General features: G+C 51.7%; 1 protein-coding gene across 1 annotated transcript in view; it reads left to right on the top strand.

Moving 5' to 3' along the window:
• Window positions 1-27,363, top strand: part of LOC130350243 (V-type proton ATPase catalytic subunit A-like) — a 101,099-nt gene that overhangs the window by 22,133 nt on the left and 51,603 nt on the right. Inside the window, exons 2-3 of the mRNA XM_056554866.1 lie at window positions 12,443-12,534; window positions 15,398-15,526. Coding sequence (XP_056410841.1) covers window positions 12,453-12,534; window positions 15,398-15,526 — 211 coding nt within the window. The 5' untranslated portion in view covers window positions 12,443-12,452. The remainder of the gene's footprint in view (window positions 1-12,442; window positions 12,535-15,397; window positions 15,527-27,363) is intronic.

Consider the following 27,363-nt stretch of genomic DNA (forward strand, 5'->3'; position numbering starts at 1 on the left):
TCACTACCAGCTGGAGCTCCTCTGTGTGATGCCTCTCACTACCAGCTGGAGCTCCTCTCTGTGTGATGCCTCTCACTACCAGCTGGAGCTCCTCTCTGTGTGATGCCTCTCACTACCAGCTGGAGCTCCTCTCTGTGTGTGTGATGCCTCTCACTACCAGCTGGAGCTCCTCTCTGTGTGATGCCTCTCACTACCAGCTGGAGCTCCTCTCTGTGTGATGCCTCTCACTACCAGCTGGAGCTCCTCTCTGTGTGTGTGATGCCTCTCACTACCAGCTGGAGCTCCTCTGTGTGATGCCCCTCACTACCAGCTGGAGCTCCTCTGTGTGATGCCTCTCACTACCAGCTGGAGCTCCTCTCTGTGTGATGCCTCTCACTACCAGCTGGAGCTCCTCTGTGTGATGCCTCTCACTACCAGCTGGAGCTCCTCTGTGTGATGCCTCTCACTACCAGCTGGAGCTCCTCTCTGTGTGATGCCTCTCACTACCAGCTGGAGCTCCTCTCTGTGTGATGCCCCTCACTACCAGCTGGAGCTCCTCTCTGTGTGATGCCTCTCACTACCAGCTGGAGCTCCTCTCTGTGTGATGCCCCTCACTACCAGCTGGAGCTCCTCTGTGTGATGCCTCTCACTACCAGCTGGAGCTCCTCTCTGTGTGATGCCTCTCACTACCAGCTGGAGCTCTTCTGTGTGATGCCTCTCACTACCAGCTGGAGCTCCTCTCTGTGTGATGCCTCTCACTACCAGCTGGAGCTCCTCTCTGTGTGATGCCTCTCACTACCAGCTGGAGCTCCTCTGTGTGATGCCTCTCACTACCAGCTGGAGCTCCTCTGTGTGTGATGCCTCTCACTACCAGCTGGAGCTCCTCTGTGTGATGCCTCTCACTACCAGCTGGAGCTCCTCTGTGTGATGCCTCTCACTACCAGCTGGAGCTCCTCTGTGTGTGATGCCTCTCACTACCATCTGGAGCTCCTCTCTGTGTGATGCCTCTCACTACCAGCTGGAGCTCCTCTCTGTGTGATGCCCCTCACTACCAGCTGGAGCTCCTCTCTGTGTGTGATGCCTCTCACTACCAGCTGGAGCTCCTCTCTGTGTGTGATGCCTCTCACTACCAGCTGGAGCTCCTCTCTGTGTGATGCCTCTCACTACCAGCTGGAGCTCCTCTGTGTGATGCCTCTCACTACCAGCTGGAGCTCCTCTGTGTGATGCCTCTCACTACCAGCTGGAGCTCCTCTGTGTGTGATGCCTCTCACTACCAGCTGGAGCTCCTCTGTGTGATGCCTCTCACTACCAGCTGGAGCTCCTCTGTGTGTGATGCCTCTCACTACCAGCTGGAGCTCCTCTGTGTGTGATGCCTCTCACTACCAGCTGGAGCTCCTCTCTGTGTGATGCCTCTCACTACCAGCTGGAGCTCCTCTCTGTGTGATGCCTCTCACTACCAGCTGGAGCTCCTCTGTGTGATGCCTCTCACTACCAGCTGGAGCTCCTCTCTGTGTGATGCCTCTCACTACCAGCTGGAGCTCCTCTCTGTGTGATGCCCCTCACTACCAGCTGGAGCTCCTCTCTGTGTGATGCCTCTCACTACCAGCTGGAGCTCCTCTCTGTGTGATGCCTCTCACTACCAGCTGGAGCTCCTCTCTGTGTGATGCCTCTCACTACCAGCTGGAGCTCCTCTGTGTGATGCCTCTCACTACCAGCTGGAGCTCCTCTGTGTGATGCCTCTCACTACCAGCTGGAGCTCCTCTGTGTGATGCCTCTCACTACCAGCTGGAGCTCCTCTGTGTGTGATGCCTCTCACTACCAGCTGGAGCTCCTCTCTGTGTGATGCCTCTCACTACCAGCTGGAGCTCCTCTCTGTGTGATGCCTCTCACTACCAGCTGGAGCTCCTCTGTGTGATGCCTCTCACTACCAGCTGGAGCTCCTCTCTGTGTGTGATGCCTCTCACTACCAGCTGGAGCTCCTCTGTGTGTGATGCCTCTAACTACCAGCTGGAGCTCCTCTCTGTGTGATGCCTCTCACTACCAGCTGGAGCTCTTCTGTGTGATGCCTCTCACTACCATCTGGAGCTCCTCTCTGTGTGATGCCTCTCACTACCAGCTGGAGCTCCTCTGTGTGATGCCTCTCACTACCAGCTGGAGCTCCTCTCTGTGTGTGATGCCTCTCACTACCAGCTGGAGCTCCTCTCTGTGTGTGATGCCTCTCACTACCAGCTGGAGCTCCTCTGTGTGATGCCTCTCACTACCAGCTGGAGCTCCTCTGTGTGATGCCTCTCACTACCAGCTGGAGCTCCTCTGTGTGATGCCTCTCACTACCAGCTGGAGCTCCTCTGTGTGTGATGCCCCTCACTACCAGCTGGAGCTCCTCTGTGTGTGATGCCTCTCACTACCAGCTGGAGCTCCTCTGTGTGTGATGCCCCTCACTACCAGCTGGAGCTCCTCTCTGTGTGATGCCTCTCACTACCAGCTGGAGCTCCTCTCTGTGTGTGATGCCTCTCACTACCAGCTGGAGCTCCTCTGTGTGATGCCTCTCACTACCAGCTGGAGCTCCTCTGTGTGTGATGCCTCTCACTACCAGCTGGAGCTCCTCTCTGTGTGATGCCCCTCACTACCAGCTGGAGCTCCTCTGTGTGATGCCCCTCACTACCAGCTGGAGCTCCTCTGTGTGATGCCCCTCACTACCAGCTGGAGCTCCTCTCTGTGTGATGCCCCTCACTACCAGCTGGAGCTCCTCTGTGTGATGCCTCTCACTACCAGCTGGAGCTCCTCTGTGTGATGCCTCTCACTACCAGCTGGAGCTCCTCTGTGTGTGATGACTCTCACTACCAGCTGGAGCTCCTCTGTGTGATGCCCCTCACTACCAGCTGGAGCTCCTCTCTGTGTGATGCCTCTCACTACCAGCTGGAGCTCCTCTCTGTGTGATGCCTCTCACTACCAGCTGGAGCTCCTCTCTGTGTGATGCCTCTCACTACCAGCTGGAGCTCTTCTTTGTGTGATGCCTCTCACTACCAGCTGGAGCTCCTCTGTGTGATGCCTCTCACTACCAGCTGGAGCTCCTCTCTGTGTGATGCCTCTCACTACCAGCTGGAGCTCCTCTGTGTGATGCCTCTCACTACCAGCTGGAGCTCCTCTGTGTGATGCCCCTCACTACCAGCTGGAGCTCCTCTGTGTGATGCCTCTCACTACCAGCTGGAGCTCCTCTGTGTGTGATGCCTCTCACTACCAGCTGGAGCTCCTCTCTGTGTGATGCCTCTCACTACCAGCTGGAGCTCCTCTGTGTGATGCCCCTCACTACCAGCTGGAGCTCCTCTGTGTGATGCCTCTCACTACCAGCTGGAGCTCCTCTGTGTGATGCCTCTCACTACCAGCTGGAGCTCCTCTCAATGTGATGCCCCTCACTACCAGCTGGAGCTCCTCTCTGTGTGTGATGCCTCTCACTACCAGCTGGAGCTCCTCTGTGTGTGATGCCTCTCACTACCAGCTGGAGCTCCTCTCTGTGTGATGCCTCTCACTACCAGCTGGAGCTCCTCTCAATGTGATGCCTCTCACTACCAGCTGGAGCTCCTCTGTGTGTGATGCCTCTCACTACCAGCTGGAGCTCCTCTCTGTGTGTGATGCCTCTCACTACCAGCTGGAGCTCCTCTCTGTGTGTGATGCCTCTCACTACCAGCTGGAGCTCCTCTCTGTGTGATGCCTCTCACTACCAGCTGGAGCTCCTCTGTGTGATGCCTCTCACTACCAGCTGGAGCTCCTCTGTGTGATGCCTCTCACTACCAGCTGGAGCTCCTCTGTGTGATGCCTCTCACTACCAGCTGGAGCTCCTCTCTGTGTGATGCCTCTCACTACCAGCTGGAGCTCCTCTCTGTGTGATGCCTCTCACTACCAGCTGGAGCTCCTCTCTGTGTGATGCCTCTCACTACCAGCTGGAGCTCCTCTGTGTGATGCCTCTCACTACCAGCTGGAGCTCCTCTCTGTGTGATGCCCCTCACTACCAGCTGGAGCTCCTCTCTGTGTGTGATGCCTCTCACTACCAGCTGGAGCTCCTCTCTGTGTGATGCCTCTCACTACCAGCTGGAGCTCCTCTGTGTGATGCCTCTCACTACCAGCTGGAGCTCCTCTCTGTGTGTGATGCCTCTCACTACCAGCTGGAGCTCCTCTCTGTGTGATGCCTCTCACTACCAGCTGGAGCTCCTCTGTGTGTGATGCCCCTCACTACCAGCTGGAGCTCCTCTCTGTGTGATGCCTCTCACTACCAGCTGGAGCTCCTCTCTGTGTGATGCCTCTCACTACCAGCTGGTGCTCCTCTGTGTGATGCCTCTCACTACCAGCTGGAGCTCCTCTCTGTGTGTGATGCCTCTCACTACCAGCTGGAGCTCCTCTCTGTGTGTGATGCCTCTCACTACCAGCTGGAGCTCCTCTCTGTGTGTGATGCCTCTCACTACCAGCTGGAGCTCCTCTGTGTGTGATGCCCCTCACTACCAGCTGGAGCTCCTCTGTGTGATGCCTCTCACTACCAGCTGGAGCTCCTCTCTGTGTGATGCCTCTCACTACCAGCTGGAGCTCCTCTCTGTGTGATGCCTCTCACTACCAGCTGGAGCTCCTCTCTGTGTGATGCCCCTCACTACCAGCTGGAGCTCCTCTCTGTGTGTGATGCCTCTCACTACCAGCTGGAGCTCCTCTCTGTGTGTGATGCCTCTCACTACCAGCTGGAGCTCCTCTCTGTGTGTGATGCCTCTCACTACCAGCTGGAGCTCCTCTGTGTGATGCCTCTCACTACCTCCTCTCTGCCCGCTTAAAAAAACACTTTCAGCAACCATAACTGACAGGTGTCTCTCTACTGACAGGCGGCCATGTCCATGTACAGGCGCTCAGTGCTGTACACAATATTCCGGGTCATGTCCTTATATACAGGTGCTCAGTGCTGTACACAATACTCCAGGTCATGTCCTTATATACAGGTGCTCAGTGCTGTACACAATACTCCAGGTCATGTCCTTATATACAGTTGCTCGATGCTGTACACAATATTCCGGGTCATGTCCTTATATACAGGTGCTCAGTGCTGTACACAATACTCCAGGTCATGTCCTTATATACAGTTGCTTTGTGCTGTACACAATATTCCGGGTCATGTCCTTATATACAGGTGCTCAGTGCTGTACACAATACTCCGGGTCATGTCCTTATATACAGGTGATCGGTGCTGTACACAATACTCCAGTTCATGTCCTTATATACAGGTGCTCAGTGCTGTACACAATACTCCAGGTCATGTCCTTATATACAGGTGCTCGATGCTGTACACAATACTCCAGGTCATGTCCTTATATACAGGTGCTCGATGCTGTACACAATACTCCAGGTCATGTCCTTATATACAGGTGCTCGATGCTGTACACAATACTCCAGGTCATGTCCTTATATACAGGTGCTCGATGCTGTACACAATACTCCAGGTCATGTCCTTATATACAGGTGATCGGTGCTGTACACAATACTCCAGGTCATGTCCTTATATACAGGTGATCGGTGCTGTACACAATACTCCAGGTCATGTCAGTACAGAGTACTGTGTATGCAGGTAACAGAGGACTGTGTCTTGTGGTATCATAGTACTTTATATTGAGGTATCAGAGGACAGTGTCCTGGGGTATCAGAGGACTGTGCAATGAGGTGTCAGAGGACTGTGTTATGAGGTGTCAGAGGACTGTGTCTGGAGGTATCAGAGGACTGTGTCTGGAGGTATCAGAGGACTGTGTAATGAGATCTCAGAGGACAGTGTCATGGGGTATCAGAGGACAGTGTCTGGAGGTGTCAGAGGACAGTGTCTGGAGGCATCAGAGGACAGTGTCTGGAGGTATCAGAGGACTGTGTCTGGAGGTATCAGAGGACTGTGTCTGGAGGTGTCAGAGGACTGTGTCTGGAGGTATCAGAGGACAGTGTCTGGAGGTGTCAGAGGACTGTGTCTTGAGGTGTCAGAGGACAGTGTCTGGAGGTGTCAGAGGACAGTGTCTGGAGGTGTCAGAGGACAGTGTCTCGAGGTATCAGAGGACTGTGTAATGAGGTATCAGAGGACTGTGTCTGGAGGTATCAGAGGACTGTGTCTGGAGGTGTCAGAGGACTGTGTCTTGAGGTGTCAGAGGACAGTGTCTGGAGGTGTCAGAGGACAGTGTCTGGAGGTATCAGAGGACTGAGTCTGGAGGTGTCAGAGGACTGTGTCTGGAGGTGTAAGAGGACAGTGTCTGGAGGTATCAGAGGACAGTGTCTGGAGGTATCAGAGGACAGTGTAGTGAGGTATCAGAGGACTGTGTTATGAGGTATCAGAGGACTGTGTTATGAGGTGTCAGAGGACTGTGTCTGGAGGTATCAGAGGACTGTGTAATGAGGTATCAGAGGACTGTGTAATGAGGTATCAGAGGACTGTGTCTGGAGGTGTCAGAGGACTGTGTCTGGAGGTGTCAGAGGACTGCGTAATGAGGTATCAGAGGACTGTGTCTGGAGGTGTCAGAGGACTGTGTCTTGAGGTGTCAGAGGACAGTGTCTGGAGGTGTCAGAGGACAGTGTCTGGAGGTATCAGAGGACTGTGTCTGGAGGTATCAGAGGACTGTGTCTGGAGGTGTCAGAGGACTGTGTCTGGAGGTGTCAGAGGACTGTGTAATGAGGTATCAGAGGACTGTGTTATGAGGTGTCAGAGGACTGTGTCTGGAGGTGTAAGAGGACTGTGTCTGGAGGTGTCAGAGGACTGTGTCTGGAGGTATCAGAGGACTGTGTCTGGAGGTGTCAGAGGACTGTGTCTGGAGGTGTCAGAGGACTGCGTAATGAGGTATCAGAGGACTGTGTCTGGAGGTGTCAGAGGACTGTGTCTGGAGGTGTCAGAGGACTGTGTCTGGAGGTGTCAGAGGACAGTGTCTGGAGGTATCAGAGGACTGTGTAATGAGTTATCAGAGGACTGTGTCTGGAGGTGTCAGAGGACTGTGTAATGAGGTATCAGAGGACTGTGTTATGAGGTGTCAGAGGACTGTGTCTGGAGGTATAAGAGGACTGTGTCTAGAGGTGTTAGAGGACTGTGTAATGAGGTATCAGAGGACTGTGTTATGAGGTATCAGAGGACTGTGTCTGGAGGTGTCAGAGGACTGTGTTATGAGGTGTCAGAGGACTGTGTTATGAGGTGTCAGAGGACTGTGTCTGGAGGTGTAAGAGGACTGTGTCTGGAGGTGTCAGAGGACTGTGTCTGGAGGTGTAAGAGGACTGTGTCTGGAGGTGTCAGAGGACTGTGTCTGGAGGTATCAGAGGACTGTGTCTGGAGGTGTCAGAGGACTGTGTCTGGAGGTGTCAGAGGACTGTGTCTGGAGGTGTCAGAGGACAGTGTCTGGAGGTGTCAGAGGACTGTGTCTGGAGGTGTCAGAGGACAGTGTCTGGAGGTATCAGAGGACTGTGTCTGGAGGTATCAGAGGACTGTGTCTGGAGGTGTAAGAGGACTGTGTCTGGAGGTGTCAGAGGACTGTGTCTGGAGGTATCAGAGGACTGTGTCTGGAGGTGTCAGAGGACTGTGTCTGGAGGTGTCAGAGGACTGTGTCTGGAGGTGTCAGAGGACTGTGTCTGGAGGTATCAGAGGACTGTGTCTGGAGGTATCAGAGGACTGTGTAATGAGGTATCAGAGGACTGTGTCTGGAGGTGTCAGAGGACTGTGTCTGGAGGTGTCAGAGGACTGTGTCTGGAGGTGTCAGAGGACTGTGTCTGGAGGTGTCAGAGGACTGTGTCTGGAGGTGTCAGAGGACTGTGTCTGGAGGTATCAGAGGACAGTGTCTGGAGGTGTCAGAGGACTGTGTCTGGAGGTGTCAGGGGACTGTGTCTGGAGGTGTCAGAGGACTGTGTCTGGAGGTATCAGAGGACTGTGTAATGAGGTATCAGAGGACTGTGTCTGGAGGTATCAGAGGACTGTGTAATGAGGTATCAGAGGACTGTGTCTGGAGGTGTCAGAGGACTGTGTAATGAGGTATCAGAGGACTGTGTCTGGAGGTTTCAGAGGACTGTGTCTGGAGGTGTCAGAGGACAGTGTCTGGAAGTGTCAGAGGACTGTGTAATGAGGTATCAGAGGACTGTGTAATGAGGTATCAGAGGACTGTGTTATGAGGTTTCAGAGGACTGTGTCTGGAGGTATCAGAGGACTGTGTCTGGAGGTATCAGAGGACTGTGTCTGGGGGTATCAGAGGACTGTGTCTGGAGGTGTCAGAGGACTGTGTAATGAGGTATCAGAGGACTGTGTCTGGAGGTGTCAGAGGACTGTGTCTGGAGGTGTCAGAGGACTGTGTCTGGAGGTATCAGAGTACTGTGTCTGGAGGTGTCAGAGGACTGTGTCTGGAGGTGTCAGAGGACAGTGTCTGGAGGTATCAGAGGATTGTGTAATGAGGTATCAGAGGACTGTGTAATGAGGTATCAGAGGACAGTGTCTGGAGGTATCAGAGGACTGTGTAGTGAGGTATCAGAGGACTGTGTTATGAGGTGTCAGAGGACTGTGTTATGAGGTGTCAGAGGACAGTGTCTGGAGGTATCAGAGGACAGTGTCTGGAGGTATCAGAGGACTGTGTTATGAGGTGTCAGAGGACTGTGTCTGGAGGTGTCAGAGGACTGTGTAATGAGGTGTCAGAGGACTGTGTCTGGAGGTGTCAGAGGACTGTGTCTGGAGGTGTCAGAGGACTGTGTCTGGAGGTGTCAGAGGACTGTGTCTTGAGGTGTCAGAGGACAGTGTCTGGAGGTGTCAGAGGACAGTGTCTGGAGGTATCAGAGGACTGTGTCTGGAGGTGTCAGAGGACTGTGTCTGGAGGTGTAAGAGGACAGTGTCTGGAGGTATCAGAGGACAGTGTCTGGAGGTATCAGAGGACAGTGTAGTGAGGTATCAGAGGACTGTGTTATGAGGTATCAGAGGACTGTGTTATGAGGTGTCAGAGGACTGTGTCTGGAGGTATCAGAGGACTGTGTAATGAGGTATCAGAGGACTGTGTAATGAGGTATCAGAGGACTGTGTCTGGAGGTGTCAGAGGACTGTGTCTGGAGGTGTCAGAGGACTGCGTAATGAGGTATCAGAGGACTGTGTCTGGAGGTGTCAGAGGACTGTGTCTTGAGGTGTCAGAGGACAGTGTCTGGAGGTGTCAGAGGACAGTGTCTGGAGGTATCAGAGGACTGTGTCTGGAGGTATCAGAGGACTGTGTTATGAGGTGTCAGAGGACTGTGTTATGAGGTGTCAGAGGACTGTGTCTGGAGGTATCAGAGGACAGTGTCTGGAGGTGTCAGAGGACTGTGTCTGGAGGTGTCAGAGGACTGTGTCTGGAGGTATCAGAGGACTGTGTCTGGAGGTGTCAGAGGACTGTGTCTGGAGGTGTCAGAGGACTGTGTCTGGAGGTGTCAGAGGACTGCGTAATGAGGTATCAGAGGACTGTGTCTGGAGGTGTCAGAGGACTGTGTCTTGAGGTGTCAGAGGACAGTGTCTGGAGGTGTCAGAGGACAGTGTCTGGAGGTATCAGAGGACTGTGTCTGGAGGTATCAGAGGACTGTGTCTGGAGGTGTCAGAGGACTGTGTCTGGAGGTGTCAGAGGACTGTGTAATGAGGTATCAGAGGACTGTGTTATGAGGTGTCAGAGGACTGTGTCTGGAGGTGTAAGAGGACTGTGTCTGGAGGTGTCAGAGGACTGTGTCTGGAGGTATCAGAGGACTGTGTCTGGAGGTGTCAGAGGACTGTGTCTGGAGGTGTCAGAGGACTGTGTCTGGAGGTGTCAGAGGACTGTGTCTGGAGGTGTCAGAGGACTGTGTCTGGAGGTGTCAGAGGACTGTGTCTGGAGGTGTCAGAGGACAGTGTCTGGAGGTATCAGAGGACTGTGTAATGAGTTATCAGAGGACTGTGTCTGGAGGTGTCAGAGGACTGTGTAATGAGGTATCAGAGGACTGTGTTATGAGGTGTCAGAGGACTGTGTCTGGAGGTATAAGAGGACTGTGTCTAGAGGTGTTAGAGGACTGTGTTATGAGGTGTCAGAGGACTGTGTCTGGAGGTGTCAGAGGACTGTGTCTGGAGGTGTCAGAGGACAGTGTCTGGAGGTATCAGAGGACTGTGTCTGGAGGTATCAGAGGACTGTGTAATGAGGTATCAGAGGACTGTTATATGAGGTGTCAGAGGACTGTGTCTGGAGGTATCAGAGGACTGTGTAATGAGGTATCAGAGGACAGTGTCTGGAGGTGTCAGAGGACTGTGTAATGAGGTATCAGAGGACTGTGTCTGGAGGTATCAGAGGACTGTGTAATGAGGTATCAGAGGACTGTGTAATGAGGTATCAGAGGACTGTGTAATGAGGTATCAGAGGACTGTGTTATGAGGTGTCAGAGGACTGTGTCTGGAGGTATCAGAGGACTGTGTCTGGAGGTATCAGAGGACAGTGTCTGGAGGTGTCAGAGGACTGTGTCTGGAGGTATCAGAGGACTGTGTCTGGGGGTATCAGAGGACTGTGTCTGGAGGTATCAGAGGACAGTGTCTGGAGGTGTCAGAGGACTGTGTCTGGAGGTATCAGAGGACTGTGTAATGAGGTATCAGAGGACTGTGTCTGGAGGTATCAGAGGACTGTGTCTGGAGGTGTCAGAGGACAGTGTCTGGAGGTATCAGAGGACTGTGTAGTGAGGTATCAGAGGACTGTGTTATGAGGTGTCAGAGGACTGTGTAATGAGGTATCAGAGGACTGTGTCTGGGGGTATCAGAGGACTGTGTAATGAGGTATCAGAGGACTGTGTCTGGAGGTGTCAGAGGACTGTGTCTGGAGGTGTCAGAGGACAGTGTCTGGAGGTGTAAGAGGACTGTGTCTGGGGGTATCAGAGGACTGTGTCTGGAGGTGACAGAGGACTGTGTCTGGAGGTGTCAGAGGACTGTGTCTGGAGGTGTCAGAGGACTGTGTAATGAGGTATCAGAGGACTGTGTCTGGAGGTGTCAGAGGACTGTGTCTGGAGGTATCAGAGGACAGTGTCTGGAGGTATCAGAGGACAGTGTCTGGAGGTATCAGAGGACTGTGTCTGGAGGTGTCAGAGGACAGTGTCTGGAGGTATCAGAGGACTGTGTAATGAGGTATCAGAGGACTGTTATATGAGGTGTCAGAGGACTGTGTCTGGAGGTATCAGAGGACAGTGTCTGGAGGTATCAGAGGACAGTGTCTGGAGGTATCAGAGGACAGTGTCTGGAGGTGTCAGAGGACTGTGTCTGGAGGTGTCAGAGGACTGTGTCTGGAGGTGTCAGAGGACTGTGTCTGGAGGTGTCAGAGGACAGTGTCTGGAGGTATCAGAGGACTGTGTCTGGAGGTATCAGAGGACTGTGTAATGAGGTATCAGAGGACTGTTATATGAGGTGTCAGAGGACTGTGTAATGAGGTATCAGAGGACAGTTTCTGGAGGTGTCAGAGGACTGTGTCTGGAGGTGTCAGAGGACTGTGTCTGGAGGTATCAGAGGACAGTGTCTGGAGGTATCAGAACTGTGTCTGGAGGTATCAGAGGACTGTGTAATGAGGTATTAGAGGACAGTGTCTGGAGGTGTCAGAGGACAGTGTCTGGAGGTATCAGAGGACTGTGTAATGAGGTATCAGAGGACAGTGTCTGGAGGTGTCAGAGGACAGTGTCTGGAGGTATCAGAGGACTGTGTAATGAGGTATCAAAGGACTGTGTCTGGAGGTGTCAGAGGACTGTGTCTGGAGGTATCAGAGGACAGTGTCTGGAGGTGTCAGAGGACAGTGTCTGGAGGTATCAGAGGACTGTGTCTGGAGGTATCAGAGGACTGTGTCTGGAGGTGTCAGAGGACTGTGTCTGGGGTATCAGAGGACTGTGTCTGGGGTATCAGAGGACTGTGTCCTGGGGTATCAGAGGACTGTGTCTGGGGTATCAGAGTACTGTGTCTGGGGTATCAGAGTACTGTGTCTGGGGTATCAGAGTACTGTGTCTGGGGTATCAGAGTACTGTGTCCTGGGGTATCAGAGGACTGTGTCCTGGGGTATCAGAGTACTGTGTCTGGGGTATCAGAGGACTGTGTCTGGGGTATCAGAGGACTGTGTCTGGGGTATCAGAGTACTGTGTCTGGGGTATCAGAGTACTGTGTCTGGGGTATCAGAGTACTGTGTCTGGGGTATCAGAGTACTGTGTCTGGGGTATCAGAGTACTGTGTCTGGGGTATCAGAGTACTGTGTCCTGGGGTATCAGAGTACTGTGTCTGGGGTATCAGAGGACTGTGTCTGGGGTATCAGAGGACTGTGTCTGGGGTATCAGAGTACTGTGTCTGGGGTATCAGAGTACTGTGTCTGGGGTATCAGAGTACTGTGTCTGGGGGTATCAGAGTACTGTGTCTGGGGGTATCAGAGGACTGGGCGCCCTCTTGTGGACACGGAGTGTAAGCTCTGCAGTCCAGGTCACTGATGATTCTCCTTTACAGGTTCACAAGGATGGACTTTTCCAAGCTGCCGCGGTTGGATGATGAGGAGCAGGAGAGCATGCTGGGCTTTGTCCATGGAGTGTCCGGGCCAGGTACGTAGAAAAGACCCCGGGGACCTCATAGACCTGTGGGCTCAGAGTAACATTACCCAAGTGGCCTCCTCTTCTGAGCCGCTCCAGAATTCATCTGCTTGATTACTCTCTAACCTGTTCTTTCCTGTATTCTCCAGGTGATTCCTGGAAAACCTAAATTCTCCCCCAACCCCTCTGTCTCCTGCCATCAGGCCCCTCTGTCTCCTGCCATCAGGCCCCTCTGTCTCCACCACCAGGCCCCTCTGCCTCCTGCCACCAGACCCCTCTGTCTCCTGCCACCAGACCCCTCTGTCTCCTGCCACCAGACCCCTCTGTCTCCTGCCACCAGACCCCTCTGCCCTCCTGCCACCAGACCCCTCTGTCTCCTGCCACCAGACCCCTCTGTCTCCTGCCATCAGACCCCTCTGCCCTCCTGCCACCAGACCCCTCTGTCTCCTGCCAACAGACCCCTCTGTCTCCTGCCACCAGACCCCTCTGCCCTCCTGCCACCAGACCCCTCTGTCTCCTGCCACCAGACCCCTCTGCCCTCCTGCCACCAGACTTCTCTGCCCTCCTGCCACCAGACCGCACTGTCTCCGCCACCAGGCCCCTCTGCCCTCCTGCCACCAGGCCCCTCTGCCCTCCTGCCACCAGACCCCTCTGCCCTCCTGCCACCAGACCCCTCTGCCCTCCTGCCACCAGACCCCTCTGTCTCCTGCCACCAGACCCCTCTGTCTCCTGCCACCAGACCCCTCTGTCTCCTGCCACCAGACCCCTCTGTCTCCTGCCACCAGACCCCTCTGCCCTCCTGCCACCAGACCCCTCTGCCCTCCTGCCACCAGACCCCTCTGCCCTCCTGCCACCAGACCCCTCTGTCTCCTGCCACCAGACCCCTCTGCCCTCCTGCCACCAGACCCCTCTGCCCTCCTGCCACCAGACCGCACTGTCTCCGCCACCAGGCCCCTCTGCCCTCCTGCCACCAGGCCCCTCTGCCCTCCTGCCACCAGACCCCTCTGCCCTCCTGCCACCAGACCCCTCTGCCCTCCTGCCACCAGGCCCCTCTGCCCTTCTGCCACCAGACCCCTCTGCCTCCACCACCAGGCCCCTCTCCCCTCCTGCCACCAGGCCCCTCCTGCCACCAGACCGCACTGTCTCCGCCACCAGGCCCCTCTGCCCTCCTGCCACCAGGCCCCTCTGCCCTCCTGCCACCAGACCGCACTGTCTCCGCCACCAGGCCCCTCTGCCCTCCTGCCACCAGACCCCTCTGCCCTCCTGCCACCAGGCCCCTCTGCCCTCCTGCCACCAGACCCCTCTGCCCTCCTGCCACCAGGCCCCTCTGCCCTCCTGCCACCAGACCCCTCTGCCCTCCTGCCACCAGACCCCTCTGCCCTCCTGCCACCAGGCCCCTCTGCCCTCCTGCCACCAGACCCCTCTGCCCTCCTGCCACCAGACCCCTCTGCCCTCCTGCCACCAGACCCCTCTGCCCTCCTGCCACCAGGCCCCTCTGCCCTCCTGCCACCAGACCCCTCTGCCCTCCTGCCACCAGACCCCTCTGCCCTCCTGCCACCAGGCCCCTCTGCCCTCCTGCCACCAGACCCCTCTGCCCTCCTGCCACCAGACCCCTCTGCCCTCCTGCCACCAGACCGCACTGTCTCCGCCACCAGGCCCCTCTGCCCTCCTGCCACCAGGCCCCTCTGCCCTCCTGCCACCAGGCCCCTCTGCCCTCCTGCCACCAGACCCCTCTGTCCTCCTGCCACCAGGCCCCTCTGCCCTCCTGCCACCAGACCGCACTGTCTCCGCCACCAGGCCCCTCTGCCCTCCTGCCACCAGGCCCCTCTGCCCTCCTGCCACCAGACCCCTCTGCCCTCCTGCCACCAGGCCCCTCTGCCCTCCTGCCACCAGGCCCCTCTGCCCTCCTGCCACCAGACCCCTCTGCCCTCCTGCCACCAGACCCCTCTGTCTCCTGCCACCAGACCCCTCTGTCTCCTGCCACCAGACCCCTCTGTCTCCTGCCACCAGACCCCTCTGCCCTCCTGCCACCAGACCCCTCTGCCCTCCTGCCACCAGACCCCTCTGCCCTCCTGCCACCAGACCCCTCTGTCTCCTGCCACCAGACCCCTCTGTCTCCTGCCACCAGACCCCTCTGCCCTCCTGCCACCAGACCCCTCTGCCCTCCTGCCACCAGACCGCACTGTCTCCGCCACCAGGCCCCTCTGCCCTCCTGCCACCAGACCCCTCTGCCCTCCTGCCACCAGACCCCTCTGTCTCCTGCCACCAGGCCCCTCTGCCCTCCTGCCACCAGACCCCTCTGTCTCCTGCCACCAGGCCCCTCTGTCTCCTGCCACCAGGCCCCTCTGTCTCCTGCCACCAGGCCCCTCTGCCCTTCTGCCACCAGACCCCTCTGCCTCCACCACCAGGCCCCTCTCCCCTCCTGCCACCAGGCCCCTCCTGCCACCAGACCGCACTGTCTCCGCCACCAGGCCCCTCTGCCCTCCTGCCACCAGGCCCCTCTGCCCTCCTGCCACCAGACCGCACTGTCTCCGCCACCAGGCCCCTCTGCCCTCCTGCCACCAGACCCCTCTGCCCTCCTGCCACCAGGCCCCTCTGCCCTCCTGCCACCAGACCCCTCTGCCCTCCTGCCACCAGGCCCCTCTGCCCTCCTGCCACCAGACCCCTCTGCCCTCCTGCCACCAGACCCCTCTGCCCTCCTGCCACCAGGCCCCTCTGCCCTCCTGCCACCAGACCCCTCTGCCCTCCTGCCACCAGACCCCTCTGCCCTCCTGCCACCAGGCCCCTCTGCCCTCCTGCCACCAGGCCCCTCTGCCCATCACTTTATGTTAATGATCTCTGAAATTAATGCCACCTTGTATTCTTTCTCCTGCAGTGGTTACAGCAGCTCAGATGGCGGGGGCGGCCATGTACGAGCTGGTTCGTGTGGGTCACTCTGAGCTTGTGGGGGAGATCATCCGCCTGGAGGGGGACTTGGCCACCATTCAGGTGTATGAGGAGACCTGTATCCTTTCCAAGATTCCTCTTATTATTTGGGGCTGTCTCTGTCCTTGTAATATCCACCACATACTGACTGTAGGTACTTAAAGGGAATGTGTCACCGAATTGTTGTGTATGGAGCAGATGGTGTCAGCTCTGGCAGTGACACAGTTAAATCCTTTGACTATATGGAGTGAAGGTCAGTGCAGAGCTTTAGTATAGGACACGAGATGCCTATATCCATACCGTAAAATGCTTCCAATGGAAACAGCAAGTTTAATGGTATTCAAGTCTTCACAGCACTTAAAGTGGTCCTCCTCTCTCCTAAATATAATGCATGTATTTCCCATAAAACTTAGAGCATCCCATAACGCTGCATTGTGCTGTAATTCCTGCTCTAAACTGGGGCAACTGGGCAATGCCATTCTCCTTGTTTGTGTCCCGGCGGCCATGGTTGTTCTGTGCCCAGACATGGCCACTTACTGTAAGAACTTAATGTAGGAGAACATGGAGAACATAGAGGGTTAAACATGGCAGCAGATGGGGTCATAACATCCTAATAACAGGGGGGCATCCATGATGGAAAGGGGCACGCTTCATGGGGCAATCCTGGTTTTTGCAGAGATGTCTGGATATAATTGACATTTTTTGGTTCCAAGACAGAGAATCTGAGGATTTGTGGATTTCCTGAACATCTAGTAACATAGTTCATAAGGTTGAAAAAAGACCGGAGTCCATCAAGTTCACCCAATCAGAATAAGTCCCATTAATAACCACCCTCTGTTTCCTATCACTGGGCCAGTTACTTACCCACTTACACACATTCTCCCCCAGCCCCATCCTTCGCATTTTATGTGGCACCGTATCAAATGCTTTGGAAAAATCCAGATATACGACATCCAGCGATTGCCCCTGGTCCAGTCTGGAGCTCACCTCCTCATAAAAGCTGATCAGGTGACAGGACCGATCCCTCATAAAGCCATGTGATATGGAGTCATACAACAAGATATTCCAAAATAGCATCTCTTAGAAAACCCTCCCACAATTTACATACAACAGAGGTTAAACTAACAGGCCTATAATTCCCGGGGTCACCTTTTGACCTCTTTTCAAATATTGGCACCGCATTTGCGATGCGCCAGTCCTGGGGAACAGTCCCTGTTACTATAGAGTCCCTGAATTTTAAATCGGGGTCTATCTGTTACATTACCTAATTCCTTTAGAGCACAGGTGTGAATGCCATCTGGACCTAGCGATTTGTCTATTTTGATTTTTTGAAGGCAGCACTGTACTTCTTCCTGGGTTAGACAGGTGACCTGCACTCCTTCCTGGGTTAGACAGGTGGCCTGCACTCCTTCCTGGGTTAGACCGGTGACCTGCACTCCTTTCTGGGTTAGACAGGTGGCCTGTACTTCTTCCTGGGATTAGACAGGTGACCTGTACTTCTTCCTGGGATTAGACAGGTGACCTGTACTTCTTCCTGGGATTAGACAGGTGACCTGTACTTCTTCCTGGGATTAGACAGGTGACCTGTACTGGGGAGTTAACCTTATCTCTCTGTATTTCACCTGGCATGTCATTTTCCTCAGTGAATACAGTGGAGAAGAATTTGTTTAACCTGATGGGGATGAAGGGCGTATGCATATGCCCTTGTGTCCTGGTACTTAAGGATGAAGGGCGTATCCATACGCCCGTGGGAATTTCGGTCCCGGCCGTGCGGCGGGCAGGGATCGGACCGGGGTGACTGCTGATATTGATCAGCAGGCACCCCGCGCAAATGCCCAGGGGGGTCATCAGACCCCCCCCATGTCGACGATCGGTGCAAATTGCAAGTGAATTCACACTTGCGATTTGCGCCGATTCCGGAATATAAGGGGGATCGCGGCTGTCTGAGACACCTACGATCCCCCTGAAGGGATAGGAGTGAGGTGACAGGGGTGTCACCCTCTCCTATCCCTGCTATTGGTCATCAGAAGCGACGATCAGTGGTCTCTAACCTGCAGCCCTCCAGATGTTGCAAAACTACAAATCCCAGAATGCCTAGACTGCTGTTTGGGCATGCTGGAATATGTAGTTTTGCAACAGCTGGAGGGATACAGTTTGAGACCACTATACAATGATCTCTAAACTGTATCCCTCCAGATCATGCAAAACTACAACTCCTAGCATGCCCACATAGCTGTTTGCTGTCTGGGCATGCTGGGATTTGTAGTTTTGCAACATCTGGAGGGTCACAGTTTGGAGATCACTGTGCAGTGGTCTATAAACTGTAGCCCTCCAGATGTTGCAAAACTGCAAATCCCAGCATGCCCAAACAGCAAACAGCTGTCTCGGCATGCTGGGAGTTGTAGTTGCGTACCTCCAACTGTTGCATAACTACATCTCCCAGCATGCCCTTCGGCGATCAGTACATGCTGGGAGCTGTAGTTTTGCAACAGCTGGAGGCACACTGGTTGGGAAAATACTGAGTTTGGAAAACCTTCAGTTAGGTTCTGTTACCTACCAGTGTGCCTCCAGCTGTTGCAAAAGTACAACTTCCAGCATACACGGTCTGTCAGTACATGCTGGGAGTTGTCGTTTTGAAACAGCTGGAGGTTTGCCCCCCCCCCCCCCCCCCACGTGATTGTACAGGGTACATTCACACAGGGGGTTTACAGTAAGTTTATGCTTCAAGTTTGGGCTGTGGCAAATTTACCCAGTGCAAATGTACCCTACAAACACTACACTAACACATAATAAAGGGTGAAACACTACATATACACCCCCTTACACTGACCCCCAAATAAAAATGAAAAACATATTGTACGCCAGTGTTTCCAAAACGGAGCCTCCAGCTGTTGCAAAACAACAACTCCCAGCATTTCTGGACAGCCACTGACTGTCCAGGCATGCTAGGAGTTTAGCAACAGCTGGAGGCCCCCTGTTTGGGAATCACTGGCGTAGAATACCCCTATGTTCACCCCTATGCAATCCCTAATTTAGTCCTCAAATGTTCATGGCGCTCTCTCACTTCGGAGCCCTGTCGTATTTCAAGGAAACAGTTTAGGGCGACATATGGTGTATTTCCGTAATCGGGAGAAAAATTGCACTACAAATTTTGGGAGGCTTTTTCCCCTTTTACCCCTTATGAAAAGGAAAAGTTGGGGGCTACACCAGCCTGTTAGTGTAAAAAAAATAAAAATAAATTTTACACTAACATGCTGGTGTTGCCCCATACTTTTTATTTTCACAAGCAGTAAAAGGAAAAAAGACCCCCAAAATTTGTAACGCAATTTCTCCTGAGTACGGAAATACCCCATATGTGTGCGTAAAATGCTCTGCGGGCGCACAACAAGGCTCAGGAGCGAGAGTGCACTATGTACATTTGAGGCCGAAATTGGTGATTTGCACAGGGGTGGCTGATTTTACAGCATTTCTGACATAAACGCAAAAAAATAAATAGCCACATGTGACCCCATTTTGGAAACTACACCCCTCACGGAACGTAACAAGGGGTATAGTGAGCCTTAACACCCCACAGGTATTTGAAGAATTTTCATTAAATTTGGATGAGAAAATGGAAAAAAAAAATTCACTAAAATGCTGGTGTTACCCAAAAATTTTTTTTTCACAAGGGAAAATAGGAAAAAAGCCCCCAAAATTTGTAACCCCATTTCTTCTGAGTAAGAACATACCCCATATGTGTATTTAAAGTGCTCTGCTGGCGCACTACAATGCTCAGGAGAGAGGGAGCGCCATTGGGATTTTGAAGAGAAAATGTGTCCGGAATTGAAGACCACGAGTGTTTATAAAGCCCCCATAGTGCCAGAACAATGGACCCCCCACATGTGACCCCATTTTGGAAACTACACCCCTCACATAATGTAATAAAGGGGGCAGTGAGTATTTACATCCCACATGTGTCTGCCAGATTTTTGGAACAGTGGTCCGTGAAAATGAGAAATAAAATTTTTCATTGGAACAGCCCACTGTTCCAAAGATCTGTCAAACGCCAGTGGGGTGTAAATACTCACTGCACCCCTTATTAAATTCTGTGAGGGGTGTAGTTTCCAAAATGGGGTCACATGTGGGGGGTCCACTGTTCTGGCACCACGGGGGGCTTTGTAAACGCACATGGCCCCTGACTCCCATTCCAAACAAATTCTCTTTCCAAAAGTTCAATGGCGCTCCTTCTCTTCTGAGCATTGTTGTTCGCCAACAGAGCACTTGATGTCCACAAATGGGGTATTTCCATACTCAGAAGAAATGGGGTTACAAATTTTGGGGGTCATTTTCTCCTATTACCCCTTCTAAAAATGTATAATTTTGGGGGAAAACTGCATTTTAGTAAAAAAAATAAAAACATTTTCATTTACACATCCAACGTAAACAAACCGGATACCGGGTCAATCGGGTCTCCAGTGACCCGATGACCCGGAATTACTGGCTGATCGGGGCCGTCAGAGACGGCCCCGAACAGCCAGAGCCTGCAGGGGTGAGGTGGCACTGGTGCCACCTCACGATCGCCCTGATTCGTCGGCCGGATTACCGGCCGACCAATCAGGGCGCCTGCTGCGGGTGTCACTCCCGCAACCCGCTCCGCCCCTCTTCCGGAGGACGTGAGCGGGAAGAAGACCCCGGGTGCTGGGGACCCCGATCCCCGGCGTCCATGTTGGGATCGGGGCCCCAGGAGCAGCGGCGGCGGCGGAGACGACGAGGGACTGACCTGTGCGGCGAGGATCGTTGGAGGTGAGTGACAGCCTCCTGCTGTTGCTTAGCAACAGCTCCCAGCATGCAAAAAGGGCATGCTGGGAGCTGTAGTTATGCAACAGCAGGAGGCAGACCACCACAACTCCCAGCATTCCCTTATGGGCATGCTGGGACTTGTAGTTTTGCAACAGCTGGAGGCACATTCTTTCTATGGAAAAGTGTACCTTCAGCTGTTGTGTAACTACAACTCCCAGCTTGCACAATCAGCTAAAGTGCATGCTGGGAGTTGTAGTGGTGCATCTGGTGGTTGCATAACTACAACTCCCAGCATGCCCGTTGGCTGTCGGTGACTGCTGAGAGTTGTAGTTTTGCAACAGCTGAAGGCACACTGAGTTAAGTAGCAAACCAGTGTGTCTCCAGCTGTTGCATAACTACAATCCCCAGCATCCCCAGCCAAAGTAGTATGCCTCCAGCTGTTGCATAACTACAAGACCCAGCATGCCCTTCCGCTGTCCGTACATGCTGGGGGTTGTAGCTTTTGCAACAGCTGAAGGCACACTGGTTGCAAAACACTGAGTTTGTTACCAAACTCGGTGTTTCACAACCAGTGTGCCTCCAGCTGTTGCAAAACTACAACTCCCAGCATGCACTGATAGACCGTACATGCTGGGAGTTGTAGTTTTGCAACAGCTGGATGTTCCCCCCCCCCCCCCCCCCCCCCCCCCCCAATGTGAACGTACAGGGTACACTCACATGGGCGGAGGATTACAGTAAGTATCCGGCTGCAAGTTTGAGGTGCGGCAAAATTTCTGCCGCAGCTCAAACTGCCAGCGAGAAACTACTGTGAACCCCCCGCCCGTGTGACTGTACCCTAAAAACACTATACTACACTAACACACAATAAAAGTAAAAAACACTACATATACACATACCCCTATACAACCCCCGCCCCCCTCCCCAATAAAAATGAAAAACGTCTGGTACGCCACTGTTTCCAGAACGGAGCCTCCAGCTGTTGCAAAACAACTACTCCCAGTATTGCCAGATAGCCGTTGACTGTCTAGGCATGCTGGGAGTTTTACAACAGCTGGAGGCACCCTGTTTGGGAATCACTGGCGTAGAATACCCCTATGTCCACCCCTATGCAAGTCCCTAATTTAGGCCTCAAATGCGCATGGCGCTCTCACTTTGGAGCCCTGTCGTATTTCAAGGCAGCAGTTTAGGGTCACATATGGGGTATCGCCGTACTCGGGAGAAATTGCCTAACAAATTTTGGGGGGTATTTTCTGCTATTACCCTTTTTAAAAATGTAAAATTTTGGGGAAAACAAGCATTTTAGGTAAAAATTTTTTTTTTTTTTACATATGCAAAAGTCGTGAAACACCTGTAGGGCATTAAGGTTCACATTACCCCTTGTTACGTTCCCCGAGGGGTCTAGTTTCCAAAATGGTATGCCATGTTTTTTTTTTTTTGCTGTTCTGGCACCATAGGGGCTTCCTAAATGCGGCATGCCCCCAGAGCAAAATTTCCTTCAAAAAAGCCAAATGTGACTCCTTCTCTTCTGAGACCTGTAGTGCGCCAGCAGAACACTTTTCACCCCCATGCGAGGTGTTTTCTGTATCGGGAGAAATTGGGCTTCAAATTTTGGGGGTATTTTCTGCTATTACCCTTTTTAAAAATGTAAAATTTTTGGCAAACCAAGCATTTTAGGTAAAAAATATATATATTTTTTTTACATATGCAAAAGTCGTGAATCACCTGTGGGGTATTAAGGTTCACTTTACCCCTTGTTACATTCCCTGAGGGGTCTAGTTTCCAAAATGGTGTGCCATGTGTTTTTTTTTTTGCTGTCCTGGCACCATAGGGGCTTCCTAAATGCGGCATGCCCCCCAAAAACCATTTGTCGCTCCTTCCCTTCTGAGCCCTCTACTGCGCCCGCCCAATAATTTACATAGACATAGGAGGTATGTGCTTACTCGAGAGAAATTGAGTTTCAAATACAAGTAAAAATTTTCTCCTTTTTACCCCTTGCAAAAATTCAAAAATTGGGTCTACAAGAACATGCAAGTGTAAAAAATGAAGATTTTGAATTTTCTCCTTCACTTTGCTGCTATTCCTGTGAAACACCTAAAGGGTTAAAACACTTATTGAATGTCATTTTGAATACTTTGGGGGGGGGGTGTAGTTTTTATAATGGGGTCTTTTATGGGGTATTTCTAATATGAAGACCCTTCAAATCCACTTCAAACCTGAACTGGTCCCTGAAAAATAGCGAGTTTGAAAATTTTGTGAAAAATCAGAAAATTGCTGCTGAACTTTGAAGCCCTCTGGTGTCTTCCAAAAGTAAAAACTCATACATTTTATGATGCAAACATAAAGTAGACATATTGTATATGTGAACCCAAAAAAAATATATTTTGAATATCCATTTTCCTTACAAGCAGAGAGCTTCAAAGTTAGAAAAATGCTAAATTTTCATTTTTTTCATCAAATTTTGGGATTTTTCACCAAGAAAGGATGCAGGTTACCATAAAATTTTACCACTATGTTAAAGTAGAATATGTCACGAAAAAACTATCTCGGAATCAGAATGATAACTAAAAGCATCAGAGTTATTAATGTTAAGTGACAGTGGTCAGAATTGCAAAAAACGCTCCGGTCCTTAAGGTGTAAAATAGACAAACAAGGAGAGCGCTCCTAGTGTGATAGCGTAATGTAAAAGCGAAGATAATAGACAAGAGAACTTGCTCACCAAGTATAGTTGTACTGCGACCAAGTACAACTATGGTGAAGGCGTGAAGTGACCCTGCAACGGGCGAAGAGCGGCAGCTGCTCCTGGACACACAGGCGAAGAAATAAAGCGGATCCCTCCAGGGAACAAACCAGGATAGAGGCAGCGCACAGGACTTCAAAGGTAAAATGGTTTATTTACCCGGCATGCAACGCGTTTCGCTGGATAACCAGCTTCATCAGGCAACCTGATGAAGCTGGTTATCCAGCGAAACGCGTTGCATGCCGGGTAAATAAACCATTTTACCTTTGAAGTCCTGTGCGCTGCCTCTATCCTGGTTTGTTCCCTGGAGGGATCCGCTTTATTTCTAAGGTGTAAAATGGCCTGGTTCTTAAGGGGTTAAGGGGGGTAGTTTCCAAAATGGTATGCCATGTGGGTATTTTTTGCTGTTCTGGCACCATAGGGGCTTCCTAAATGGGACATACCCCCCTAAAAATCAGTTCAGCAAAACTCACTCTCCAAAATCCCATTGTCGCTCCTTCTCTTCTGAGTCCTCTACTGCGCCTGCCGTACACTTGACAGACACATATGAGGTATTTCCTTACTCGAGAGAAATTGGGTAACACATTTTGGGGGCTTTTTCTCCTATTGCCACTTGTAAAAATTCAAAAACTGGGTCTACAAGAACATGCGAGTGTAAAAAAAAAAATGAAGATTTTGAATTTTCTCCTTCACTTTGCTGCTATTCCTGTGAAACACCTAAAGGGTTAAAAAAAACTTTCTGAATGTCACTTTGAATACTTTGAGGGATGCAGTTTTTATAATGGGGTCATTTATGGGGTATTTCTAATATGAAGGCCCTTCAAATCCACTTCAAAACTGAACTGGTCCCTGAAAAATTCTGATTTTGAAAATGTGAAAAATTGGAAAATTGCTGCTGAACTTTGAAGCCTCTGATGTCTCCAAAAGTAAAAACATCTCAACTTTATGATGCAAACATAATAAATTGTATATAATAATAATAATAATAATAACATAAAGATATCTACTGTGTGATGCAAATATAAAGGAGACATATTGTATATGTGAACCAATATATAATTTATTTGGAATATTCATTTTCCTTACAAGCAGAGAACTTCTGTTAGGATTCGGCAGGCTGGATGTGGATCCTCTGTGTCAGCGAGGGATTGGCGTGGACCGTGTCGGTGGACCAGTTCTAAGTGGCTACTGGTTTTCACCAGAGCCCGCCGCAAAGCGGGATGGTCTTGCTGCGGCGGTAGCAACCAGGTCGTATCCACCGGCAACGGCTCAACCTCGCTGACTGCTGAGAAGGCGTGGGACAGAAGGACTAGGCAGAGGCAAGGTCAGACGTAGCAGAAGGTCGGGGCAGGCGGCAAGGTTCGTAGTCAAAATGGATAGCAGGAGATCTGGAACACAGGCTTTGGACAACACTTAACGCTTTCACTGGCACAAGGCAACAAGATCCGGCAAGGAAGTGCATGGGAGGAGATTAGATATAGCCAGGGAGCAGGTGGAAGCCAATTAGGCTAATTGGGCCAGGCACCAATCACTGGTGCACTGGCCCTTTAAATCCTAGAGAGCTGGCGCGCGCGCGTCCTAGAGTGCGGAGCCGCGTGCGCCAGAACGTGACAGCCGGGGACCGGGACGGGTAAGTCGCTTGGGATGCGATTCGCGAGCGGGCGCGTCCCGTGATGCGAACCGCATCCCCATCGTGAATGTCAGTGCAGCGCTCCCGGTCAGCGGGTCTGATCGGGGCGCTGCAGAGAGAGGAACGCCGCGAGCGCTTCGGGGAGGAGCAGGGACCCGGAGCGCTCGGCGTAACAGCTTCAAAGTTAGAAAAATGCAAGATTTTCAAATTTTTTATCAAATTTTTGAATTTTTCACCAAGAAATGATGCAGGTATCGACAAAAAATTACCACTAACATAAAGTAGAATGTCACGAAAAAACAAACAATCTCTGAATCAAATTTATAAGTAAAAGCATCAGAGTTATTAATGCTTAAAGTGACAGTGGCCAGATTTGCAAAAAATGCTCGGTCCTTAGGGTCATAATGGGCTCCGTCCCTAAGGGGTTAATATATTTGCTTTTTCCTGATCCCCGTTTACAATTTTTTCCTCATCATTTTTTAAAGGGCCTACAATTTCATTTTTAACCTTTTTGCTTTTTATATAGTTAAAGAACATTTTGGGGTTAGTTTTACTCTCTTTGGCAATGAGTCTCTGTCTCTATTTTTGTGGCTTTTATCTGTTTTTTACATATTTGACATTTTTCTCTATAGCTTTTTATTGCTTCTTCACTTCTTTGTCCTATTTCAGTAGTTTAAATGCTTTATTTTTGTCATTTATTGCCCCCTTAATGTTTTTATTCATCCATATTGGTTTTCTTTTATTTCTGACCCTTTTATTCCCATAAGGTTTATACATCTTACAGTGAGAATTTAGGATATTTTTATAAGTCTCTCATTTAGTGTCAGTATTCTTGTTTTTGAGGACATTTTCCCATTTTATATTGTTATTATCTCTGAGTTGATCGGACTTTGCCTTCCTAAAGTTCATTGTTTTTGTGGCCCCTCGAGAGATTCCCTTATTGAAAAACAAGTTATAATGTATTATATTATGGTCACTATTTCCCAGGTGTCCAAATACCTGCAAATTAGTTACTGTCAGGTCTGTTGGTTAATATTAAGTCTAGTAGGGCGCCCCCTCTGGTCAGGTCTGTTGGTTAATATTAAGTCTAGTAGGGCGCCCCCTCTGGTCAGGTCTGTTGGGTAATATTAAGTCTAGTAGGGCGCCCCCTCTGGTCAGGTCTGTTGGGTAATATTAAGTCTAGTAGGGCGCCCCCTCTGGTCAGGTCTGTTGGATAATATTAAGTCTAGTAGGGCGCCCCCTCTGGTCAGGTCTGTTGGTTAATATTAAGTCTAGTAGGGCGCCCCCTCTGGTCAGGTCTGTTGGATAATATTAAGTCTAGTAGGACGCCCCCTCTGGTCAGGTCTGATAATATTAAGTCTAGTAGGGCGCCCCCTCTGGTCAGATCTGTTGGATAATATTAAGTCTAGTACGGCGCCCCCTCTGGTCAGGTCTGTTGGATAATATTAAGTCTAGTAGGGCGCCCCCTCTGGTCAGGTCTGTTGGGTAATATTAAGTCTAGTAGGACGCCCCCTCTGGTCAGGTCTGTTAATATTAAGTCTAGTAGGGCGCCCCCTCTGGTCAGGTCTGTTGGGTAATATTAAGTCTAGTAGGGCGCCCCCTCTGGTCAGGTCTGTTGGTTAATATTAAGTCTAGTAGGGCGCCCCCTCTGGTCAGGTCTGTTGGATAATATTAAGTCTAGTAGGGTGCCCCCTCTGGTCAGGTCTGTTGGGTAATATTAAGTCTGGTAGGGCGCCCCCTCTGGTCAGGTCTGTTGGATAATATTAAGTCTAGTAGGGCGCCCCCTCTGGTCAGGTCTGTTGGTTAATATTAAGTCTAGTAGGGCGCCCCCTCTGGTCAGGTCTGTTAATATTAAGTCTAGTAGGGCGCCCCCTCTGGTCAGGTCTGATAATATTAAGTCTAGTAGGGCGCCCCCTCTGGTCAGGTCTGTTGGATAATATTAAGTCTAGTAGGACACCCCTCTGGGCAGGTCTATTGGATAATATTAAGTCTAGTAGGGCGCCCCCTCTGGTCAGGTCTGTTGGGTAATATTAAGTCTAGTAGGGCGCCCCCTCTGGTCAGGTCTGTTGGATAATATTAAGTCTAGTAGGGCGCCCCCTCTGGTCAGGTCTGTTAATATTAAGTCTAGTAGGGCGCCCCCTCTGGTCAGGACTGTTGGATAATATTAAGTCTAGTAGGGCGCCCCCTCTGGTCAGGTCTGTTAATATTAAGTCTAGTAGGGCGCCCCCTCTGGTCAGGTCTGTTGGTTAATATTAAGTCTAGTAGGGCGCCCCCTCTGGTCAGGTCTGTTGGATAATATTAAGTCTAGTAGGGCGCCCCCTCTGGTCAGGTCTGTTGGATAATATTAAGTCTAGTAGGGCGCCCCCTCTGGTCAGGTCTGTTGGTTAATATTAAGTCTAGTAGGGCGCCCCCTCTGGTCAGGTCTGTTGGGTAATATTAAGTCTAGTAGGGCGCCCCCTCTGGTCAGGTCTGTTGGGTAATATTAAGTCTAGTAGGGCGCCCCCTCTGGTCAGGTCTGATAATATTAAGTCTAGTAGGGCGCCCCCTCTGGTCAGGTCTGATAATATTAAGTATAGTAGGGCGCCCCCTCTGGTCAGGTCTGATAATATTAAGTCTAGTAGGGCGCCCCCTCTGGTCAGGTCTGTTGGTTAATATTAAGTCTAGTGGGGCGCCCCCCTCTGGTCAGGTCTGTTGGTTAATATTAAGTCTGGTAGGGCGCCCCCTCTGGTCAGGTCTGTTGGTTAATATTAAGTCTGGTAGGGCGCCCCCT

The sequence above is a fragment of the Hyla sarda genome, unplaced genomic scaffold (genome assembly GCF_029499605.1).
Source record: "Hyla sarda isolate aHylSar1 unplaced genomic scaffold, aHylSar1.hap1 scaffold_940, whole genome shotgun sequence".
Classification (NCBI taxonomy): Eukaryota; Metazoa; Chordata; class Amphibia; order Anura; family Hylidae; genus Hyla; species Hyla sarda.